Genomic DNA, 26,402 nt, shown 5'->3' on the forward strand with positions numbered 1-26,402 from the left:
TGAGCCACCATGCCCGGCTGACAAATTGAAATTTTAAAAAATACATACTTGCACATGTTTTGTGTTGCTCAGTGATGATAAGTTTAGGTTATTTTTTTAAAAAAGGAGGATTTCTTACTAACAATTGTACATGTCTAGTTCCAAGTAGATGAAAAAATAATTTTTCTGACTCATGACAAAACCAGTGGGTCACATGATTTGTGTCCATTGTATCACATAGTGTAGACATGGAGGAATAGGTTACATGAACATTTTCAAACTAAAGTTCATCCTTGGACTCACAACCAAGATATTTTGCCTAACCAAGAACTGAGTCACAATAATACTTTGTGTTTACAGACTATGTTCTTAAGATGCTTAACATGCCTTAGCAATGTTATATCACCTTGTAGGGAGCCATGACTGGGATACTATTTTTAATTAAGTGATGGGAAAACAGTATAGGCATTCAGAAGGTAGATACTGTGCTATATACTTCAAATACATTATGTCATTTAGTCCACATGATAACACTGCAAGATCATATTATCATTTCTGTTTTACAGATTAGGAAACTGCCTCTTGAAAAACAATTGACTTTCTATGATTCTGGCGCCAGTAAGTGACAGAGCTAACTTGGAAATCCAAACATATTGACTAGAAAGACAGCAGCCCTATCCGACACAGATGTGTAGAAATTCACTATTTCGAGAAATATATCAACCAAATCATATGAGTCATCAGGACCAAGTAAGAAAATAGAGTTATTACTATCACTCTGTAATCAGACACAAATTAGAAATAGTGGCATAAAAAAACCTTAATGATATTTTTCAATCTATACATATCACACTAGTCCAAGGAAAATTCTATCAGAAAAATTTCAAGGACACCATTAACACCATCTTTCAGGTTATTTCTACCATGCTAAGACATTTTGCTAATTCCATGAGTTACTTTTAAAGGCTTAATAAATTAGGCCAGATTATTGTTTACTTTTTTGGGGGAAACTTCTTCCTTCAAAAACACTGCTCTGAAGGAACTGTCAATCCTGGTAACGCTCTGCTCTCACTTCAGGATCAGGTTTGTGAACTGCTAAGCTAACCACGGTACCACCAGGGCTGATTCAGAGATGGACACAATTCATTTGGAGTTCCTCCCTGGTACTTTTGCAGATGGATATGGAAACTGCTCTCCTCCCGGGTTATGAGAATATAAGCCATGGCAGTGGCTGACAGCTCAGGAACAGCCTAGGTTGCAAGTTAAAGCTAAGCTACACAGGAGCTTAGCTTTAACTAGGTAGGTTGGGAAGAAAGTGTGAGAGAACGAAGAGGAAAAAGAAGGAGAAAGAATAGAGACAGGACATTTAAAAAGACACACGGATCACAGAAGAGACAGGTACAGACACACGTGGCTGACTAACCCCACTCACAGTGGTAGAATTCTGCATTCAGGCCTCCCGCAGGCAAGTTCCACTCTTGCCTTTCTGAGGTTTGACTGTCTAAACAAATAAAATCTCTCTCTCTCTCTCTGTCCCTCTCTCTTTTTGCTTTGAGATATTCAGAACAGGGATTTTATTATCTACAATGATCAACTCAAGTTATGCAAGAAAACATGCTTCATTACTAGGCTAAGTTCTTATTTCCATGTCTGCGCAATGGTAATGATGCAACAAGTCAAGTCAGCAAATACTTATGGAGACACAAAGAGGGGAAAGGCGGTGTGGCCTGTGACAAGTGAGGGCTGTACCAGATATGAGGACACTCATCCCACTGAGAAAGACCCACATTGAGTGGTTCTTAATTAAAAATAAAAAAGACCAGCATGCAAATATCTAAAATTAATGGTATAAAATCGACATATTGTTAGGCAGTATAAGATTAGCCATTGAAGAAAACAGGTTGATAGTAAATAGTATAGGAGTACAGAGGTGAGAAATAGGTTGGAGAACAGCATCCCATTTTAAGTATTTGTAATTCCACTTGAGGTTCTACTCGCACTGACAGTAACTGTACAAGAAGTTTCACACTCTTAAATGACCCCACTGGCATTTCCTATCCATGTCCCGGGGCATTCAAAACATTTCTGAAATACTTTTCCATTTAACTATAGAAAATATAATATAAAGTTTACACCAGGCCAGGTGTGGTGGCTCACGCCTGTAATCCCAGCACTTTGGGAGGCCGAGGTGGGCAGATCACAAGGTCAAGAGATGGAGACCATCCTGGCCAACATGGTGAAACCCTGTCTCTACTAAAAATACAAAAATTAGTTGGGTGTGGTGGCACACACCTGTAGTCTCAGCTACTCAAGAGGCTGAGGCAGGAGAATCGCTTGAACCTGGGAGGCAGAGGGTGCGGTGAGCCGAGATCGTGCCACTGCACTTCAGTGTGGTGACAGAGCAAGACTCCACATCAAAAAAAAAAAAAAAAAGTTTACACCAAAGCAGGGCACACATGTGCATCTGGGCAGTCAGATGGGGCGCCACCCTTAGAAGGGCTCTGTGCTTGCTTTAAGGCTTTGCTGTCTTGAAATTATTAATTTTTATACAAGAAATTCTGCATTTTCATTTTTCACTACTTCCTAAAAATTACATAGCTGGTCCCTCACTAAGGAAAGGAACAGGGCTGTTGGGCAAACAACTCCAACCAATGGTTTTCCTTTCCAAGCAACCTGGTTATCATTTGCCAAGAGGGTAATAGATTTTGGAAGTCAAAAGGCAAAGCAGCGCTCTCACCTGCCACGTGTTCTTCCTTAGCCCTTTATTAAAAGCAAATGATTTAGAAAACTAAGTCTGCAGTCAAGAGCACTTGGAACCTGCCAATTCACAACACTGCTCACATGAATGTAAGGTCACCAAGTGTGGACCCAAAGTCCATCACATAGTTCTAGGACATGACAAGCACAGGATGAAGAATTTAAAAAATGGATCTGGCTGATTTGATGAGATACTTAGAGAGCGAAGCAAGCTCATTCTGGGCATGTCAGCTGCACACAATGCCACCAAACAGTGGGTTGTTGTTGTCATCTAGAAACAATTCTACCTCATAGAGCATGTGTTAGATGGGACTCTGAGGATGCTGTCATGGGGCATGTATTAGACGGGGCTGTGAGCATGCTTAGGGAGAAAGCATCTGAATTAGTCCATCTCAACATTTTCTCTAAGTAAGCATCTCACCAGCTTATATTCTGGTCTATGCTAGCAGAAGAAAGCGAGAAGGAGGGTGTCCAGCATCCTTGGCCTAAGACCTCCACGACAGGATCAAGCCATTCGCCGACTGCGATGCACTTGCTTACATGATGTGCATTGGACCAGCTACTCCAAAGCGACAATGTCATCAGTCCTGTCTTGTTGATGTCTAAAATCACACCATCTACACTCCCATTGAGGACTCTCATCCTAGATATGATGAAAATCATCGCGCAAGGGGAAACACGACTCTTTTCATTTTGATCCTTAAGTGTAAATAAGTTTCAAACCCTTTTCTAGGGGACCAGGTTTAGATTAGAGGTAAAAGGAGGAAGGTAGGGACTTAGAGAAGGGCATGAAGGGAAGTTCTGTGTGATGTGCTAAGGTTTTAAAAAAAGTTTCCACTTTACAATTTTCCGAACTGTGCAAGCCTTTTTTGGTAAATATCACTTAATATATGACTTAGTCTGAAGGAAAAGAACAGTGATTCAAATACACTTACTTTTAAGCAATTATCTCTTCTACCCCACCTGCATAGAAATTTCACTAAAAGCTCTCATCTTTTATGTTAACACCTACTGATGCATTTGGAAGTAGAATAAGCTCATTATCTTTAAAGTGCAAGTTTAAAGTGTTTTCCTTCTGTTCAAGCCATTTTCTTTTTCCACCTACTATTCACTGAGGATAGTTTCTTCTATGACAGACCTATGGATCTAAATAATTAATTATAGGAGTAAGTGCAAGTCTGGCATAGTTTACAGGCTCAATAAATGTTATCAATTAATTCATCTAATTTAAGGAGGTATCAAAATCAAATTACAACTGAAAGCAAGGTGAACAACCCATGATATCATGTGTAGGCAGACCAAAGTGAAGACAATAAGCAGAAAATAGAATTTTGTGAACAAAGTTTCTCAGGATGTAAGTTTTCTTTTCTTTTCTCTTTTCTTTTCTGACAGAGTCTTGCTCAGGATGTAAGTCTCCCCTCCCCTCCCCCCCCCCCCCCCCCCCCCCCCTCCTCTCCCCCCCTAGCCTCTTCTCTTCTTCTCGCCTCTCCCCTCTCCCCTCTCCTCTTCTGACAGAGTCTTGCTCTGTCACCCAGGTTGGAGTGCAGTGGCACAATCTCAGCTCACTGCAACCTCCGCCTCCTGGGTTCAAGCAATTCTCCTGCTTTAGCCTCCTGAGTAGCTGGGATTATGGATGCCCGTGAAAACACCCAGCTGATTTTTGTACTTTTAGTAGAGACAGGGTTTCGCCAAGTTTGCCAGGCTGGTATCGAACTCCTGACCTCAAGTGATCTGCCTGCCTTGGCCTCTCAAAGTGTTGGGATTACAGGCGTGAGCCACCACTCCCGGCCCACAGGATATAAGTTTTCTAAAGATCTAAAGCAAAGTTACTGTTAGTGATGTTAGGAAGCATACGAATTGGTTTGGCATTATGGCTTGCTTTATAGTATAGCTTCTGTTTCCCTTTGTTTCCCCACTAGACGCAGCTATTTGGGGATGCCGCCCTGAGAGGGCTAGCATTCTTCATGACTTAATATGTAATATGCCTCTATGGAATTTCATAATCATGGAGACTTTATTCCATACACTGAAGAGGGGACAGTCCCCTTCTTGAAAAGATTTATTTTAGAAAGTGTCACACAATTCTATAAGAATCTTGAAAAGTCTTTTAAAAAATATTGACATCTGTGTTTCTTGGAGATACCTGGATGTAATTTTGATATGAGTGGTAAAATGACAATATCTCATGAATTGAGCAAACGATTCCTTTTACCCTTACAGCCTCTGCTATCTATTCTTGGAAGTGAGTGGGTCTGCCATTGCAGCAGGGTTGTTCAAGCCTTCTTACGTGGTCACTTTTACATGATTTCCTCCTGACAGAAGTTGTTTCACCCAACAGTGGTCCTGGCAAACCAGCACCCCAGCTACTCTCTGTAGCATCCCAGCTTCTGTGCTGACTCTTCTTATTAAAACTCCACATTTTGCCAAATGTCAGCATCCTCTTCAACTTGCTACCCCAGGTGGAGGGCCATCTAATTTTTTATTCAGGCTATGAAAATTGGCAACCCCAGTAGTGCCACACCTAATAAAACACCAGTTTTAAAATGCCATTGTGCAAATGAAAATACCTACCTCTCTTGTAGAAGAAGTTTGTTCTCTTTCTTCCAGAAGTCTTTAAAGTCAGAGCTGAATTCATGCCAGATACTGAAGAAAGCATTTGGGGACACCTCCTTCTCTCCAAGTTTTGGTTTCATGAAGAAATATGCCGTAGTCTCCAAAAAGCTGTCAAATCACACACACACAAGAGCATAAAAGCCATGATTACTTTCCAATATGGGATATTCTTTCTCTATCCAAATGCTGATTTTATTCATGCACAATTATTATTACCAAGAGGACTCAAACTCTTCAAGCACCAACATTGGCTCTCTTATGGTTTAATGTTAAGAGTATTGGATACAGATAGTAGCAGCTGACAAGAATCCTCCATGTACTAATAACTACCACTTGACCAATTCTATTTCAAAATTAATCACTCTGTGTTGGACATACTCCAGAAATGAACTTGGCATCAAGATGAGACATATTGAAAGTGGTGGGCCTATACTTTCTTTCTAAACTCTAAACAAATGAAATATCAACCATGTGTCCCCAAACTAATATGTAGTCCATATTTATATTATATTGCTTATACACTATTTGCCTTCCTACATTGTTAGAGGGAATAAAAGCAAGAGTCCCACGAGATGCTGACAAAGTCTCCCGTCAGAGACCACGGTGCTATCATTGAGTAGAGACCAATATGGCAGCCAGCACTGTGACAGTAGATTGCTCAGGGCCAGTTTTCAGAAGGTGCCACTCAGAGACCGCTTAATATTACAGCTATATGGAGCTCAGAAGAGTTTCAAAGTGGTTATTTGACAAAGAACATACTACTAGTAAATGGTAGGTTTCTGACTTAACAAAAGTCTTCTAGTCCCATGAGTGATGCCCTGAGAAGAATCCTGACCAATACAGTCAATAACGCTGAGGCAAGAGGACTGGTTAGAGAAAGGTCAGAGATGCTGCAAAGGGGTGGCATGCAAAGAAGCTTGTCTTTATTTTTTCTTTCTTTGGCCTGGGGCCAGCACTATTTCTGCTCCACCAAAACTCAAGTTTGATCTACTCTGAAGTAGAAATATCAAAGGCAACTTGATTTTGCTCAGTGACAAAAAGTATGTATATATACATATATATACATACATACCCTAACATATACACTTACACATATCTCTGTGTGTATTCAGCTTGCCATAGCTGATTTCAAATGTCTATTACGAAAAACAGTATGAGCATTAAAATACTGAGTTGCTTTTTTTTTTTTTTTTTTTTTTTTTTGAGACGGAGTCTTACACTGTCACCTGGGCTAGAGTGCAATGGTGCAGCCTCGGCTCACTGCAACCTCCACCTCCTGGGTTCAAGTGATTCTCCTACCTCAGCCTCCCGAGTAGCTGGGATTATAGGTGCCCACCACCACGCCTGGCTAATTTTTTGAAATACTGAGATCTTTAAGGTGAGTTTGCTCAGAAGGTAAAAGAGTCAGAGCATCACACGTAAAAACAAACATTCACAGCTATGGCTAATCTGCTGTTTTTAAGCTTGCCTATGGCTGTCTCCTCTCCGAGCAGCAAGATTCCCAGGATATCAGCTTTTGAAGTTCTAGGCAGAGATGACAAGACTGATTTGATCAAATGTGTGGATCTCAGGTATTATATTTTTCTCCTTAGTTAGCCTACTAGAAAAATGACGCAGTATGGTCAATTAAACCTGAGAAAGAGGCTGTGAAGTGGATATGCAACATGAGAATCTGGCTGCCATGAGCTATGGTAGTGACATTAGAATGCATCTGGCGGAATGTGCTGATGGCGTCAGAAATGCCTGGAAAGTAGGTGGCAGAGAACACGATAAGATATATCTGGGTCATATTTTATTACAACTGATAACAGAAACACATATATGCCTTCTGGGAAATCTGGTCATTTTCCTTATATACCTAAAAAGAATGTACGACCTGTGAGGCTGAGGTTAGGTCTCAAGTCTTTTCTATCCATTTATTCATTCTCCTCATTGCTCTGGTCTTTGAACTTCATAGAGCTTATTACAGAAAAGTTCATCTGTTTCGGTAGCCGTATATAAGTTGCAATAGCTAGTTCATCCGGTCAGCTATCTTGCAACATTTTGAAAGTTTTATCACTAGGTAGCATGGTATCAAAAGCAAAGAATGTAAGATTTAGAATGAGATGACATGGAATATTGAATCCTGCCTCTATGACCAGATACATGAGCAAACTGTTTAACATCATTGTGCCTCAGTTTTTCCACTGTAAAACAGAGATGATCATAAACAGTTGTTTTGAAGTCCAATGGGTAAAAATGAATTGCCAAAGTGTTTGTTGAATGTGTCAACACAAAACAAATGTATTTTATATTACATATGTTATATTACATATGCTATATATTTTATATTGCCTATTAAATAAATATAAATATATATTTCCTAAAAATATTCTCTAAATTATAACTAACTCAACTGGGGCTGATTTATGAACAGGTCCTCAGGTGATCATGTTCTCTGAAGAATTTTTTCTTTTAGTTACCAGCAGGCACAAAAGCTTCCGATACTAGTGATAATCATTCTAATTATTCAATAATTTCTTCTTGGCTCTGTTATACAAAGCACATAGATTTAGACAGGTAATTTAACTTCTGAGCCTCAGTTTTTTTTCATTTGTAAGTAGAAAAAATGCCTGCTTTTCAAGGTTGTCATGAAGATTAAATAAAAGTACCTTGCAAGTTATAAACTGAAGTAGTAATATATGTATTCACTTTAGAAGAGGCAAAAATTTTTCAATAAAAAATTGTTCTTTGTGTAAAACTTTATGAACATGTCAGCCAAATGAGTATCCAACAATTGATTTAAAGTCAAATGTGAACCTGATTACTGGCATGAGTCACAATAAAAAGAAACTTTTGTCGGTAGCTATTTCTTCGGATGTGGCCGTGGTGAAAGAATAAGTGTACCTGAGTACGTGATGTAGAGTGTCCAGGAGAATTATCTGAGGATCACGAGTGCTGTCTCAACTGTACACTGCCACCCTACTCCCTGAAATAAAGTGTAAATACTTAAAAAAAAAAAAAAAAACAAGCAGCCTGTAATCCCAGCACTTTGGGAGGCCGAGGCGAGTGGATCACGAGGTCAGGAGATCGAGACCATCCTGGCTAACACTGTGAAACCCCGTCTCTACTAAAAATACAAAAAAAAAAAAATTAGCCAGGCTTGGTGGCAGGCACCTGTAGTCCCAGCTACTCGGGAGGCTGAGGCAGGAAAACGGCGTGGACCTGGGAGGCGGAGCTTGCAGTGAGCCGAGATGGCGCCACTGCACTCCAGCCGGGGCGACAGAGTGAGACTCCATCTCAAACAAACAAACAAATGAGTTGGTATACTTCCCAACTCATTTTATGAAGCCAGCTTTACCCTGATGTTGATATGGAAAACTAAAAAAGATATTATGAAAGAAAAAAATGAATTTATAGACAAATACACCTCATGAGCATAAGCAAAAAAAAAAAAAAAAAAAAAAAAAATCCTTAAAAAAAATCATCAAATAAAATGCAGCAATTTCTACAGTGGATAAATACATTGTAACAAATTGGGGTTTACCCCAATAATACAAACTGGTGTTAACATTTGAAAAGCAATCAGTGTAATTTGCCACATTTATAGAATAAAGAAGAAAAACAAATATGATAATTTTAGTAAGTGTAAAAAACATGGAAAAAAAAATCAACAGCAGTTTATCATTACAAACAGGAAAAAACTCTCTGCAGGTTAAGCCTAGAAGTAAACTTAGACAATTACATAAATACTATCTATGAAAAACCTACAGTTAACATACTCAATGGTATTTGATATTTTCTTTTTAGTTCAGAAATAAAACAAGGATGTCTGCTCGTCCTAATTCATTGTACTGAAATCCCTAGCCAGTTAATAAAGAAAAAAAAATTGGAAAGGAAGAAATAAAACATATATATGTGTATATATATAAAAAACATGGTTGTATACCTAGAAAACACTATGGAATTTATAAACATAACAAAACCTGTTAGAACCAATAAGTGAATTTACTCAGAACTAAATAAGTGAACTTAATATTGATCCCATAAGATACAAGGTAGACATTTAAAAATCAATTGTATTTTTACACATCCTGGAAAAGAATACTGGGGAAAGTCGTGTTTTAAAACAATATAATTTGTGTTGCTATTATAAAACATCAACTATCTAACAATAAATCAAATAAAAGTATGAAAACTACAAACACTGCTGAGAGAATTTAAAGAAAGCTGAAATAACTATAAAGGTATAATATATTTTTGGGTAGAAAGATTCAGTATTGTTAAGATCCATTTGCCCCAAATTGTTCTATGGATTCAAGACAATCCCAATCAAGAGTTTTTTTGTTTTTTTTTTTAAATAAAGGGACTGATATGCTGATTATAAAATTTATGTAAAAATATAAGGCATCTGAAATAGCAAAAAAATACATTTTTTTAAAAAAGAACAAAGGTGAAGGACTTACATTATCTGAATTCAAGAGTTATTATAAAGCTACATTAATAGAGTATGGTATTGGTATAAGGACCTGGAAGGAGATTTGCACGTACAAGGTCATCTGATTTTTTACAAAAGGTGGCGAGCCAATTCAATGGGGGTAGGAAAGTTTTATTTTATTTATTTATTTATTTTTTATTAATCAGATGGTGCGAGAACAATGGGATATCTGTTTGGAAAAAAAAAATCCTTACTCCAAAAAGAAAAATAAGTATTTCAATGTAGAAGATAGAAACATAAGGCTTCTAAAAGAAAACATTAAAAAAGTCTTTACATCCTCAAAATTTCTTAGATAAGACACAAAAAGGACTAACCATAAGAGAAAAAAGGTTGATAAATCAGACTTTAGCAAAGTAAAAATTCTTTTCATTATGCCATTTCATACTCATAAGAGTTGACTTACATCAAAAAGACTGACAAAGTCCACATGTTGGGGAGAATGTAGAACAACTGAAATTTTCACACAGTGCTTTTGAGAGTGTAAAATGGCAAACCACTTTGGAGAAGTGTTTGACAATTCCTTATACATTTATACATAGATGTATAAATTTATGTATGTATAACATGACTCAGAAAACCTACCCTCACCTATTAACTCCAAGGGAAATGAAACATTAATACAAAAAGACTCACAGAAGAATGTTCACAGCAGCCCTGCTAATAATAACCCCAAATTGGAAACCCAAATGTCCATGAATAGGGGAATGGACACACTGTGATCTATAACTATGATGAAGTGCTACTTAACAATAAAAAGGAAGAAGTTGCTGATATATCAATATTAAGTTACTCTAAAAAAAAGTGAAAAAAGCAGAGCCAAAATTATACATGCCCTATGATTCCATTTACAAAAGTACAAGCATACACAAAATTAATCTATGTTGACTAATCAGAACAATGATCACCTTCTCAGAGAAGTGTGAAGTAAATATATTGGGAAACACAACAGTTTTAATGTTTTGGTTTAAAAGGAACCACTGAAAGGAACACTTAAGGTTTGTGCATTTTTAATGTTTACAAATTATGCCTCAACTAACCAAGAAGGGAGGAAGAAAAACAAAGAGAGAGAGAAGTGGGAAAGAAGGAACAACAAGGAGATGAAAAGATGGAATAGAGGAGATTGCAAATGATTCCTAAACAAACTTATTAAAAGAAAACAGGAGCAAAATAATGGCTCGCAGACCAATGACAGAAAGACATGTCTATCAAACAAACATGCCAGGAAGACATGTCTACTGAACAGATAAGGACTGTTACCTAATGTTTTAAAACATGCTAAAAGATATTAGTAAAATGATAAAGGCTATGAAAAAAAATCAAAATTTAAAAAACTCAGACATAAGGTACAAGAACTTAGTAAAGAATTTGAAATTTAAAATGATCATTTCACACATGAAAACTGAATTAGAAGTAACACGGCCAGGCGCGGTGGCTCACACCTGTAATCCCAGCACTTTGGGAGGCTGAGGTGGGTGGATCACGAGGTCAGGAGATCGAGACCATCCTGGCTAACATGGTGAAACCCCGTCTGTACTAAAAATATAAAAAAATTAGCTGGGCGTGGTGGCGGTGCCTGTAGTCCCAGCTACTCGGGAGGCTGAGGCAGGAGAATGGCGTGAGCCCGGGAGGCTGAACTTGCAGAGAGCCGAGATCACGCTACTGCACTCCAGCCTGGGCGACAGAGCAAGACACTGTCTCAAAAACAAAAAACAAACAAACAAAAAAACAGTAGCACAAGAGTAATAAGCACAACAGCTAATGCCTTAATGAAAACAGAAATAAAATGAGGGAAAGCTTTTAAATCAAAGAGAAATTTAAAAAAAAAGATTTAAGAGAAAGTTGTGAGTATGGAAGACAAGAAATTCCTATATGTATATTATAAAAGCCTCTTGTACCGAAGACAATCATGGCAATGGAGCAGAAACATAACAACAAAACTGATGCAAAATGTTAGTTTGATAAGAAAGGTAAGTTTAAGAGATCTATTATACAACACAGTAGTAATAGTTCATAACAATATATTGTATTCTTGTAAATTAATCGAGTAGATTTTAAGTGTTCTCATTACAAAAATTGGAAAGTATGTGAGGTAACGCATATGTTAACTAGCTCAATTTAGGCCTTCCACAATGTATTACAGATCCAGAGCTGCCTGGAGAAACAGCTCAATCCAGGTCTCCAGGAAAAAAAATTATTCAAAATGAACCTGGAGTGTCATATCCAAGAAGATAGCAGAGAAGGTCATGTTAAAAGGACTCAAAGTGAATGTAAAGATGGAACATTTTAGCCGGGTGCAGTGGCTCATGTCTGCAATTGCAACACCTTGGGAGGCCAGGGCCAGAGGATCACTGGAAGCCATGAGTTTCAGAACAGCCTAAGCAACATAGCAAGACCTCATCTCTACACGAAATACAAAATGAGCCAGGTGTGGTGGTGTGCACCTGTAGTCCCAGCTACTTGGGACGGTGGGGTGGGACGATTGCTTGAGCCCAGGGGGTTAAGGTTGCAGCAAGCCATGATCTTAGCATTGTACTCTAGCCTGGGCAACAGAGTGAAACTGTATTAAACAAAACAAAAAAAAAAGATAAAATGTTTTGGACATCAGTAACAATAATAATCGCAAAAGAGTAAAACACATCAAATATGTTTAATTCTATGAGTTCATTACAATGCTTAAGAAATAAAAAAGATTTCTTCATTTTCGGTGGAAGGTGCCAGTGACACTGCTCATCATTTTGAAAACTGGTAAAGGAAAGAGTCCTGCATTTCCTGTATAGGAAACATACCATTGAATAACTCTATGCCAAAGGAAGATAAGTTTTTCTTTAAAGAAAAAGTATTTCACTGAATAACTGAGAACAAAATAAAAAATCACCATTTTACTAATTACAATGAATTAAGACACATAGACACTGATTCCCAAAGGCTGGTAACATCACAAAAATGGATAACTAAATATGTCAGGCTTCCTCTTGGTAGAACACACCATACCACCTATAAAGTAATTTTGCCAAAATATTCAAACCCGAAGCTGATCAAGTATCCAGAGCTAACTACCCATCTAAAAGAAATACAGGACAGAGGATCGTGTGAAACTACACCACTGAGACAGAATCAGGAAAATCCATACTGTAGAGAAACTCTACAAAACCAATGATTTAATTTCTTCAACAACTCATTTTTAAGCAGAAAAAAGTGTTGTAGGGGCACCTATTATAAAAATGTAAGAGATATCATCCACTTACAATGGTTGGCATTTCTCTATATCCTGCTCAAAACAAACTGTAATCAAAATAAAATAAGTTGTAATATACGTGAACTAATTGAACTTTTGAACAGTGACTTGGTATTTGGTGATATTAAAGCCTAATTATTTTTTAGGAGTGAAACTGGTGGCGAATATGCTTTCTTTTAAAAAGGGTATCTCGGGCCTGGCATGGTGGCTCACGCTTGTGATTCCAGCCCTTTGGGAGGCCAAGGCAGGTGGATCACCAGAGGTTAGGAGTTCAAGACCAGCCTGGCCAACATGGTGAAACCCCATCTCTACTAAAAATATAAAAATTAGCTGAGCATGGTGGTGCGCACCTGTAATCCCTGATACTTGGGAGGCTGAGGAAGGAGAATTGCTTGAACCCAGGAGGTGGAGGTTGCAGTGAGCCAAGATTACGCCATTGTGCTCCATCCTGGGTGACAGAGCAAGACTGCATCTTAAAAATAAATAAATAAAATAAAAAGGGTACCTTTTAGGGAAACATACTGAAATATATATGGATGAAATTATATCTGTTGGGGATTTCCTTCAAAAATAATATGGGAGGAGGCAAGTGGGTAGGGTTATAGAGGAAACCAAACTGACTACACATCGATAGTTGTTGAAGTTGAGTGATGGATAAAATGGAGGATCATTGTGCTATTCTGTTCATCCTTGCACATATTTTAACTTTTCCATAATAGAGCAATATTTTTAAAAATCACAAGTGCATACACACACAGCGTTGGTACCGCAAAGTAACAGCTATACACATCTTTTAAAATGGCATTCTAGAAATAGTTTTAAGAGGGTAGAATATTGCTTTAAAGACTTATACTGGATATTGTTTTTGACTATGACTTATGTTCCACAGATAATAAAAATAGACAGCTTTGATTTTTTTACTTGAAAAGAGGCCATACCACAAACCGAGAACTATTTTATATTCTTTTAAACTTCTCATCTGTTTTTAAGGCAATTCTCTGTCTGGGAATTGTGCACATAAAGAATGACTCAAAATTTGGTTTTTATTACAACCAAAAGAGGTGCTAGTAATTATCCTAAAATAGCATTTTCTTGCCACAAGTTATGATCTCTTTGGAGAAGCATGTTCTCTGCAAATGAAATACTATTTAAATAGCATATTGTGTTATTACTAATAGTTATTTCCCATCTATGAGCAGGATTTACTCCTGTTCAAGTATTATTTAAAATCTTGAATTAAAGCCTAGTAATTTTAGCGGTGTTTACTCCATTGTAGTCCTAGAAGAGGGCACCACAGCTTTGCCGTAATTCATCAGGGAGCAGGTAGTAACTATATGCCAGGCACTACTCATGGCAGAGTGAATACAAAGAAAAGTGTAAGCTCTGGTTGATGACTTTCTTGAAAAACATTTCTAATGGGTCAACAAATCAGAGTCAAGGTAGAGAACAAAGCCATTCACCATGTTCTCCCTCAGGTTCACTCGCTGGCAGACATTACCATATGCTCTCAATCTTGGATCTCCTTCTCAACAGTTTCTCTGCTTACCAAATACATGCTTCAAGAAGGGTAAACCCTTTCATGATCCCGTTCAGAAAATGATAAGCACTGTCTCATATTTATTCTACAACAACCAGAAGTATTTCTAAACAACCTAAGAGAGCACCTTTTAATGTGTGGCAGGGAGCTCCGGAAATGATTCTGAGTGTAGAAAAAAAGAATGGGTCCACAGAAGCAACTGGGGCGGGGGGAGTAACCTAAACATGAGCTGACCTTCAGAATCATAAGTGTTTTCACTTGGCTTTTTGCTAGCTGATGCCAGAGAGGCTTCCCATTCCAACCAGAGCAGTAACATCCCATCTTTACCTACTGGGTTTTTGCTTCTGTCATTCTGGCCTCACAGAGCATGACGTTTGGATGCCATACTTGTTTTTCATCTGCCTGGAATGCTCTTCACCCAAGTGTCTCATGGCTCTCTCTCTCTCTCTCTCACCTCATTCAAATCCTTGCTTCTTGAGATCCTCGTGAGAAGCCAAAGTAAAAGTTGAACACTTGGCCCAACCTCCCACAACAGCCACCCCTGAATATTCCTTCCTTTTCTCTACAGCACTGACTGCCATCAGAAACACAAGATATTTTCTATGTGTGCTAACTATGGCTCTCCCTCCACTAGGATTTAACCTCTTGAAGGAATTTTTAGCATTTATGTTCATGGCTTTTTACTCTCAGGCACCTGAACAATGCTCGGCACACGGGAGTTGTTTGATAAATGTTTACTTAAAGAATGATTGTCTCCTGAACAAGGTGCATAGACATTTCTGGAGGCAATTTTTTTGACTGTGTAGTGGAAGCAGTCTGTTAACCTCAAGCCATGTCTTCTGTGGACTTTGAATATGGATAACTAAGACTTAGTTCTGTCTCTAACCTAGAGTGGTGAAGCTCTGTCGACATAACGTTTTTGAACTTTGTTCCCTTATTTATAAAAGGAGAATGACAGTACTTCCTACCGAATGAGACACCTGTGAGGGTCCTTATGGGGATGCCAGACCCACAATAAGGTCTACGAGTGAAGGTTCTGTTATCAGTGTAGCAGCCAGCATAAAAGAGTCTTCTTTAGCCATCCTGGTGTATTCGGAGTGTGATAAGACAAGGAACCTATTCTCCATACGGAGAAATTAAGGAAAGCAATTCCTTTCCCTCATTCCCAAATCCCCACATGATTATGAGACAACTCATGGCATTTATATAAATTAAAACTGATGTCAATACGACTGGTGTCCTAGAGGACAGCAAGCCAGTGCCCGAGTGGCTTGATCACCCTTACCCGTTTCTCCCTATTTATCTATAGAGTCTATCTCACTTGGCCCAGAAGAAAGTCTGCAGTAGCTACTGCCAAGACAGTTTCTCATTTTATTTATATGGAAATAAAAATATAATATTTTTCCCTGGAATCACATAAAAGATGGACAATCAGAAATTATATCCTTTAGTTTTGACTCTTTCATATGACTCTATTTCATATTTCATGGCACATTGTTCATGTACATCTATGTATGTTCACACACACAGAGAGCTTCCTGCCACCTGGTTAAGAGACATATCAGAGTCAACAGTTAAGCAAAGAGACATGCTGAAAGAAATAAACTCGTTTAATTCAACCTCCCTTTCCTCCCACCACAAATATACCTGTAGTTGTCAGTAAAACTAACATCGCAATTCAGATCTGAGTGGTTCTTATGTTCTGTTGGGTCTCCAAGCTTTGTGTAGACAGGAACAGATCATTTATTAATTTCCTATCCCTCTATTGTGAATGCTAACAAGCCTTGGGACCGATGTCCTCCCTCCCCATCTCAACTGTCAACGCGGTAGTTCTGGCTATTTTGAGACACTGTGATGTTTATGTTGAAGGGTAGACATGAAGGGTCTGGTGAGGTCTTTTCTTATGCACACATCCGTGACTGGACTGGCCTTTTGGTGAGTCAGCAATTCAGTTCTGGCTCAATCTAAATACACCCTGGGGGTCTCTACCTTCCTCTCTGGTTCTTCTGTGATGTGTTCCTCTTACTTTCTTCTCCCAGTATCATTGTCCTTTGGGAGTACAGCAAAAAAGGCTGAGTACTAAATGAGACTTCATAGGCAGAATGAGAATTGCATATGTATAACTTAATTTAATCCATATAGGCAGAACCAAGATCATAAAGCATCTCAGTATGACAGACGAGACCAACAGAGCGTACCAGTTTAAACGAACTGCAAAGGATCATCATCATAAATCTTCCATTGCTTTTGCTTTTTTTATTGTGCAATGTTAGATTTTGTAATATTATTCTTCAGAACAAACTAAAATCTCAAGAGGAAGATCTATTTTCAGTTAAAGCCATCCACAAGTAACTGCAATTTTTGGAATCCTAAATCATCATCTTCATTTCCACCTCCTTCCTCCACCCTCCATAGGAACTTAAAAGTGTAACAAATTTTATTACTCCAATAAGGAAGAATAAATCTCCTTTCACTTATTATTAAAAAGCCTTTGAGGGATCTTCCATGTCTTCTAAAAAGCACAAGGAATATTTTTATGCCAACACTTTGTTGCAGGCAATGGAAAAATCAGAGGAATTCAGAATGGTAAGAGGATAAACTGGCATTTCTTTTATCTTGTAAGAAATGAAGAGCTTACACCTTCAGGGTAATTGTGACCTCAGAGCAGCCAATTGCTCTTAGAAAAAAGGATAATTCAACCTAGGAACAAGTATCAGCTCATACAAAAGGTAGAACAGAAGTTTGAAAATCCAAGTGACACATTTTCAGGTACTGATTGGTCCTGAGGGACAATGTAAGCTGAGAACCATGCTGATCCCAAAGATCAAGCAACTAACAAAAGTTCCTAAAATTAGGAATCAGACAATTACCGTCAGCATATATTTGTCTTACAGTTATTGCAATAAGACAAAAAAGGAAACAAAAGATATATACATTGGAAAGAAAGAAATACAACTGTCCCTATTTGAAGATTAATATGTCTATGTAGAAAATGCCAAGGAATCTACAAAATAACCCCTGGAGCTAATAAACAAATATAGCAAGGTTGCAGGATACAAGTCAATATACAAAACTCAACTGCTTTCCCATATCCCAGCACTGAATAATTAAAACTTGAAATAAAAATTATATAACTTACAGTAGCACCAAAAAATAAAACACTAAGGTAAAAACTTAACAAAATGTGTAGAAGATCTATATGAGCAAAACCACAAAACTCAGATGAAAGAAATCAAAGAAGAACTAAATAAAGAGATACTCCATGTTCATGGATAGGAAGACCCAATATTGTCAAGATGTCAGTTCTTCCCAACTTGATCTATTGACTCATTGCAATCCCAATCACTTTCCTAATGAGTTATTTTGCAGATATCAACAATTGATTCTAAAATTTATATGGAAAAGCAAAAGATCTGGAATAGCCAACACCATACTGAAAAATGATGTTGGAGGACTGATACTGTTTCACTTCAAGAGTTACTATAAAGCTATAGTAATCAAGACAGCATGGTACTGGCAAAAGAACAGACACACAGATCAATGAAATAGAACAGAGTGCCCAGTAGACTCATACAAATATAGCTAACTGCAGAAGGAGTAGGTGGCTGTCTCCTCTCTCCCCATGCAGGACCAATTCTCATTCTCTGTCTCTTCAAACCATGAAGTTGGTGCTCAGGAGCCATGACCTGGTGTCTCCTGCCCATCCTGGTCCCAGGTAAATGTGGAGACAGGTATGAGAACCTGTCCTTGTCCTTGATTTCCCCCCACCCCTACCACAGGCCTCACAATGCTGCTACCTAAGAAAATGTTCTCCCATCCCCTGCTAACCGGTCAGTGGTCATTAGACTGGAAGAGGATCTGACAGGAGTGTAAACCTGAGATAAAATGTCTTGGTTGTACCTGCTTGTGGTTTAGATTTGTATTTAAACAAACAAACAAGGAAACAAACTTGAAAATTATTGGTCATAATAGAAAATGAAACAAGAAAAACTAAAATATTTGTTGCCAGGCCAAACCCCCACACTCCACAAAATAAATATAGTCAACTATTTTTTGACAAAGGAACAAAGGCAACTCAATGGAGAAAGAATAGTTTTTTCAACAAATGGTGTGGGAAAATTTGATGTCCATCCTAAAAAAAGAAATGAACATAAACATAGACATCAGATCTCCCATCTTCACAAAAATAAAACAGATAGACCTAAATTATTGGTCAACAATTTGTAGAATGGTGGCAATAAAAATTAGGTAATTTGAAAGTGTTACATTATCTGGAAAAGGGACAAAGATGCTAAATAAATATTGTTAAGGTGTAGGTACACACCTTTCAGATCTTCCACATTTCCAACTGCAGGAAAAAAAAGTTGGCCAAGGGCCTTGGCTGCCATGCTCTGAAACCAATCACTTCATTTGCACAGAGGTCTAGGTTTGTTTCAGGGTAGTGAGTGGTGAGCTGCAAGAATACTGATAAAAGTGCGATCCTACAAGACACAGGACTCCTCTGAAGGGGACTTTGGCTCAAGGACTTCCCATTGGCTTCAACAAAACTTTCTTATAATTGCACTGCAGTCCAAGGCTTTTCTCACCCAGCCTTCCTTCCTTCCCTCTCCTCCATGGAGGTTGGACCTGCATCAGGTCTAACAGCTGTCCCAGCTTCCTCTGGCTCCCTTCTTGTTTTTCCAAATAAATCCAATCTTGGCACTTGCTTTTTGTAGAACCTGAACTAACAGCAGGAGCACAAGTAGTCTGCAAGAACAGGACTGAGATGGAGTTCTGGGACAGGTTCTCTCACCGGCCCCCTGTCTTGTGTGGGAATGGGGGGCATTGGCAATCTCTGGCACACGGTGGCTATGCGATTGCTAAAGACATCACTAGAGCTAATCTGATAAAATATCCTGGGGTCCACACCAGCTGTGACAGCGTCCACACCAGGACATTTTATCAGGTTAGCTCTGGTGATCTCTTTAGTAAAAATGTCCCGGTGTGAACACCATCACACCTTGCAACAAATGGCCCCTCAGGAGCCACCCCAGCTCTTCTCTTGGCTGCCAGGACAAGAGGACAATTAAGGAGACATCCCTGGAAGACCCAGCTAGGGAAGTGCTAGGCCTGAAAAGGGGGAAAAGGGATTATATACGGAAGGTGATGCAAGAATTAGCTATCACGTAGTGGAGCGATTCAGGAAGAGGCTCTTCTCTTGTAGGTCTCTTCTGAGTGATAGCCAATTTCAAGAGGAGTAGATGTGCTGGGGTCGGAAGAGGAAGGAATATGGAGGCTGAGAGAAGTAGGCACACCAGCACGCATTGTGTGAGTCCAGAAAAATTGAGCAAAGGATTATCCATGGAAGTTCCCAGAGGCCCCACTCAGAGGCTATAAAGAATGCATCAGGAAGAGGGGTACCAGCATCACTGAACAGCGCAGTTAGAGCTCTCCTCTGTAGGAAGAGGTCGCAGGTCGCAGAGCTGGGCTCATTAAAATCCACTGAGATGATAGGATCCTAAATAATGGGGTCCAAGTGGTGAAGCTCAATGACCAGAAGCCCAGGTACCACAATTACCATAATAACCACAAGCCAAGGGGCAGCCAAAGGGGCCTGACTCTCAGCAAATTGTGGAGATGGTTAGTAGAGCATAGCATCCTTAGGGGCAAATGACGAGTGTGCTACTCAACCTCTATGACCACAGAAAAGGGCAAGAGTGGGAAAACAGGAGGCTACGAGTGGCTGCTCTATAGAAAATGATTCCTTGTTCAGTTCCCAGAACTGAGCCAATTTCAGATCCGGGACTCCCCGACCAAAGGAATTGCATCACTGTGAGGAAGGACCCTGAAACACGGTAGCAAGGATATACTGTAATGTTTCACCTAGTCCTTCTACAAAGAAACCTGCAGCCATTACTCAGTGGGCTGTACAGTGCAAAAGGGAAATACTCAGATGTTTTGAGGGCCATGGGACACAGGGTCTGAGGAGACACTGATTTCCAGAGACCCACAGCTTCTGCATAACCACTCCCATGACTATGGGAGCTTACATGGTCAGAAGGAATGGAATCCTGGCAAAAGTACAGCTTGTAGGGGGCAATCTCCCACTCTGGGTACACAACTGGGATTGACGCACTCAGGTATTTGAGGAATAACCCTCAAACTTTTTTTTGGCCCATAAGGACGTAGAAAGGTTGACAGTAAAATTGAGGAAGTGCTATGAGAAATGCAAACCAAAAAGAGCTGATATGTACTAATATTAACATAAGGCAAAGTACAAATTTAAGCAAAAAACATTACCAGGAAAGAGATAGCACTGAAAACAAGATTTAGTTTAACCAGGAAGATGAAAAACTCTATGTTTATATATATAAAACACAAGCATTTGAAAATACCCAGAGTAAAAATGTCAGAAATGTAAGGAGAAATTGACATATCTGCTTATAAGTCTTTTTATTTTCATTTTTATTTATTTATTTTTTTGAGATGGAGTTTCACTCTTGTTGCTCAGGCTGGAGGGCAGTGGCACGATCTCAGCTCACTGCAACCTCTGCCTTCCAGGATCAAGGAGTTCTCCTGCCTCAGCCTCCTAAGTAGATGGGGATTACAGGCGCCACCACTATGTCCGGCTAATTTTTTGTATTTTTAGTAGAGACGGGGTTTCATCATGTTGGCCAGGCTGGTCTCGAACTCCTGACCTCAGGTGATCCACCTGCCTTGGCCTCCCAAAGTGCTGGAATTACCGGTGTGAGCCACTGCGCATGGCTTTAAGTCTTCACTATACACTCTTGATAACTGATAGAGAGAACCAGACAAAATCAGGAAAGATACTGAATATTTAATGAATCAGTTTAAAATAATAAACAAAATAGAACACTATGTCTAACACTGGAACACGGTGTATACTAATACATGTTGGCCATCTTTTGGACCATAAAGCAAGTCTCAAAAAATGCAAAGAATTATTCTTATGCAGATAGTCTTCTTTTACGTAAGCTTTATGTAATTAAGAAAGAAAGGGAACTTTGAAAATCCCTTAAGTTTGGAAACTTAAAAACACACTACTAAGTTAACAGCAACAAATAAAAATACATCAACAATAGGCCGGGCGCGGTAGCTCACGCCTGTAATCCCTGCACTTTGGGAGGCTGACGTGAGGGAATCATGAGGTCAGGAGTTCGAGACCAGCCTGGTCAATATGGTGAAATTCCGTCTCTACTAAAAATACAAAAATTAGCTGGGCCTGGTGGTGGGCACCTGCAGTCCCAGCTACTTGGGAGGCTGAGGCAGAAGAATCGCTTGAACCCAGGAGGTAGAGGTTGCAGTGAGCCGAGATCATGCCGTTGCACTCCAGCCTGTGCAACAGAGTGACTCCATCAAAAAAAAAAAAAAAAAAAAAGAACAATAATAATAAATACAAAAGAATTTAAAACAACTATTAAACAAAGTCTATCAGATTGAATATCAAAATAAAAATTCACATAAAATAAATACTGCTTACAAATGACATGTCTTAACCACCATAGCTCAGAAAAGTAAAAATAAGTAGAGGGACAATATATGCCAGGAAAATGTGAAAAGAAGGCGTGATGAAGTATTAATCAATAGAGGACTGTAAGGTGAAGGGTATTAATGACAATAAAGAGGGACACTGTATAATGATTAAAAAAGAACATTCCATCAGGATGGTAAGAACCATCTAGTTTTAAAGTATATTGTTTGAACACGTCATGGAATTGAAAGACAAAACAAACATTCACAATTATAGTAGAAGATTCTACAAATTAGTAATGATGTAGATTTGAAATTTATGATAAATAAATTCTATTTTAAAATATGCTGTATTCCACTTATTCAGCAAGCCATGGATTTTAAAAATAATATTTTATGTACCACTAAGAAAGATAAATAGTCCAATATGAAGAGTCTTAATAGAGGAGTTGTTCCCATATGCAAACCATAAACTGAGATACCAAAGGACTCACGTAAAAGAAAATGAGACAGAAATTCCCATGCTGAAAGGGACAGTAAGGAAACTTGTTCCAACTCTGGCACTGGGTAAACAGATGACACCAAAAAAAGTTTCCTTGAAAATATGACTCATAAGCCAGACAGAAATCATGCAGGTTTTCCATCTGAATTCACAGTACCAGGCTCTATAAAAACAAAACAAAACAAAACAAAACCCTCTCCAGCTAAAGCAGGGAATTTAATTAAAGTGGTTTCAGATTGATAGTGTCCTCAGCTGAATGGCACACATAAATCCAAATCCTCCCTGGAAGCAGCTGACTTTAAATCCAGTCATATCAATTATAAGATGCCATCCACTGTAAGACATACCCCAGTCTCAGAGATGCTAAAGGGTAAGAAAATATGCAGATGAGAATATATATCATAGAATCACACACACGGCAAACTGATTCTTCTCAAGGACATACAAATATTTACCAACACAGGTTCCACACTAGATCCGGAACTAAGTGTAATACAATTTACTGTAAATCAATAGGAAAATAATTACCAGCAAAGCAAACACACAAAACCCATGCATTTGAAACAGACACAATGAATATACACATAAGTGACTCATCAGCAAAAGAGAAAATAACAAAGTTACAACTGAACAATAATAAAATCTATTCTACATTTAAAAACTAGTGGGATATCATTAAAACAGAACTTAATGGCAAAGCTACAGCTCTGAGTATATGATTTTAAAAAAAGAAAAATTAAAAATAAATGAACTATTCATACAACTGACAGTCAGAAGAAGAGTAGATAGATAGGATGCAGAAATAAGAGAATATTAAAGAGCAGAAATTTGTGAAATAGAAAGCCAATAAAAAAAACTTGAAAAAAAAAGGAGAAATAGTCAACAAACCAAAATTTCTGGTTCTTTCAAAGACCAATAAAATAGAGAAACATCCTAAAAGACTGGCTACGAAATCATAAAAGGAAGCAAGATTAAATAACATAAATATCAACAAGGGACATAAGGACAGATGGAATGAGGAGAAGATTGGCTACAAAGAACAGAAAGGGAGGCTGGGCAAACGGTGGCTCACGCTTGTAATCCCAGCGCTTTGGGAGGCTGAGGCGGGAGGATCACTTGAAGCCAGGAGTTCGAGACTAGCCAGGCCAACATGGCGAAACCCCATCTCTACTAAAAATACAAAAATTAGCCAGTGTCTAATTTTTGGTGGTGGCACGTCTGTAGTCCCAGTTACTTGGGAGGCTGAGGCACGAGAATCGCTTGAACCCGGGAGGTGGAGGTTGCAGTGAGCTAAGATCATGCCACTGCACTCCAGCCTGGGTGACAGAGAAAGACTCCGTCTCAACAGGAAAAAGAAAAAAAAAAAAAAAAAAGATTGGAGAGGGAATGTACAGGCAAGGAACTGCTTTTTGTTTCTGTGTTAAGTGGTTATTTTATGATAATAACAAAGTGAATGTATTAACGGTTACAAGGGAGAAGTTGAAATCAGGAGAGAAAAGGATTCAGATGAGATACTGATGGGAGAAGTTACTTCCCCCAGACTGGTGGTAGAAAAGGAGATTGATGTGTGCAAGAGTAGTTTCACACATAGAAAGAGCAAGGGGCTCTGGTCTGGTGGATTTACTCTGTGAGTAAATTAAGGGCTGGGCAGGAAAATTGAGACAGAAAAGTAAAGAGGGAGAACAGAAGCTGAAGGAGGCTGGAGAAGCTGTGAAACATCTGGAGGAAAGGTATCTTCCAAAAGGAATATATCTGACGTTGTTGTATTCTCACTGAAGCTGGCAGTGTTTCCAGGACAGGGATGTGTCTTAACAAACTTTGCAGCTCTTATAGCAACTATCACATCCTTACTCATATTAATCACTCAGTAAATACTTACTGCATTGCACTGAAAACTTCAGGCCTACTTCTAATTAAATGCTTATCATTACTTCTAGGTGTATTATGACTAATGATTTCCTCAGAAGCTGAGTATCTAAGATGCTCACAGTATTGACTTTACACATAGAGTGCAGGTGCTGCATAATCAAGATCTTACAAGAATCATTATATACATATGATAGATTACCAACATCAGGTGGAGGCTTCAATATTTGCTTTTTATTTTACTTTTTTATTATCCTTTAAGTTCTGGGATACATTTGCAGAATGTGCAGGTTACATAGGTATACATGTGCCATGGTGGTTTGCTGCACCCATCAAGCCATCATCTACATTAGGTATATCTCCTAATGCTATCCCTCCCCCTGCCCTCTACCCTCTGACAGGTCCTGATGTGTGACGTTCCCCTCCCTGTGTCCATGTGTTCTCATTGTTCAACTCCCACTTACGAGTGAGGACATGTGGTGTTTGGTTTTCTGTTCTTGTGTTAGTTTGCTGAGAATGATGGTTTCCAGCTTCATCCATGTCCCTGCAAAGGACATGAAATCATCCTTTTTTTATTGCTGCGTAGTATTCCATGGCGTATATGTGCCACATTTTCTTTATCCAGTCTATCATTGATGGGCATTTGGATTGGTTCCAAGTTTTTCCTATTCAAGATTTTTTTTTAAAAAGTTTTCTAGCCATTTATTTATTTATTTTTTCAGAATAGGGTGCTTTGTGGTCAATGCTACGTAAGTTTTGCTAAGCTGCATCAATGCTAAGGTTGTTTCTTAGGGAGATGATGGCATTTCTAATGCCAGACATTTATTTTCAAATGCAATTTTCAGAAAGATGTATACATCTATACTAGACAACCAAGTTCTGATATATGACAGATTTCCCACTTGTCTTAAAAAAGAAAAACTTTACTATTACAGATGGGTTCCACTTCTAGATATAAAACTCTCCCACCACAGGGTCAAAATAGTAGATTTTAATAAGCTTACAAGTACCATTTGTGTTGCTTTCATGTGTCTACATTTTCATTGACATAATTAAAGGCAACAAAACACATATACTTGTAAATAATACCAGTGTGAATATCTCATATTTACATATTATCATACAATTTACAGAGTATTTTAACATCTGTTGCTAGTTTTATCCTTAGAAAGTTATTAGATGGTAGGAAGGGCAGAAACATGGTAAGAAAAAAGGGACAAATTATTATTTGGCAGAATTGAATAGCAGCAAAACATCCCTACAAACACCAATATTTTATTAATTATTTTGACTTTAAAATTTTGTAACTGAATTCCAGGATTGCAGAGCAGACTACTACTCACAAAGCATTCAGCTTTCACGAAGGCCTGAATTCCACTGTCAGCTCTGTGCTACCACACTCCTTAATACTGGTGAAGTAATTTAACAGATGTGAAGTTCTCTCTCTTCATTTCCTCATCTGCAAAATGGGTACTAAGAATGACCCTACCCATTCATCATCAGAACATGGGGAGAACCAGCTGGCTAAGGTCTCCAAAACCCTGCAGCCCCTCCTCATCTTAGATATCGATACAAAAGGCATAACCAATCTTAGCTTCTGTGACATTAACAATCAGAACTACGATAGAGCTCCCTTTCACACGTAGTAGGCACTCACCATAACCAAGTCCACACAAACCTAAATTTCACCCTGGGCTACATTCAGAGATTGTGAAGCTAAAAAAAGAAAATAATAATAATCACATACTTCTGGCATTTTTAAAATGTTCCTTCGGTGCTTGGATAAATCTCCGTTTCACTAGCCCAACAATATTTGTAAGATATTCCTGGCATGTTGAAAACTGCATAGCATTGCCATACTGAGTGGAATACCTTTTTAATAAGAGTGAGCAAGGAGCCTCATGGTAGTTGTTAAGGCAGAGAACAAGCACTACCATAGAAGTATTTGCAAGCTAATTAGATTCTT

General features: G+C 38.5%; 1 protein-coding gene across 1 annotated transcript in view; it reads right to left on the reverse strand.

The window, feature by feature from the left end:
• Positions 1-26,402, reverse strand: part of FMN2 (formin 2) — a 390,950-nt gene that overhangs the window by 32,161 nt on the left and 332,387 nt on the right. The window contains exon 13 of the mRNA XM_023216188.2: positions 5,308-5,457. Coding sequence (XP_023071956.1) covers positions 5,308-5,457 — 150 coding nt within the window. The remainder of the gene's footprint in view (positions 1-5,307; positions 5,458-26,402) is intronic.

This window comes from Piliocolobus tephrosceles, chromosome 1 (genome assembly GCF_002776525.5).
Source record: "Piliocolobus tephrosceles isolate RC106 chromosome 1, ASM277652v3, whole genome shotgun sequence".
Classification (NCBI taxonomy): Eukaryota; Metazoa; Chordata; class Mammalia; order Primates; family Cercopithecidae; genus Piliocolobus; species Piliocolobus tephrosceles.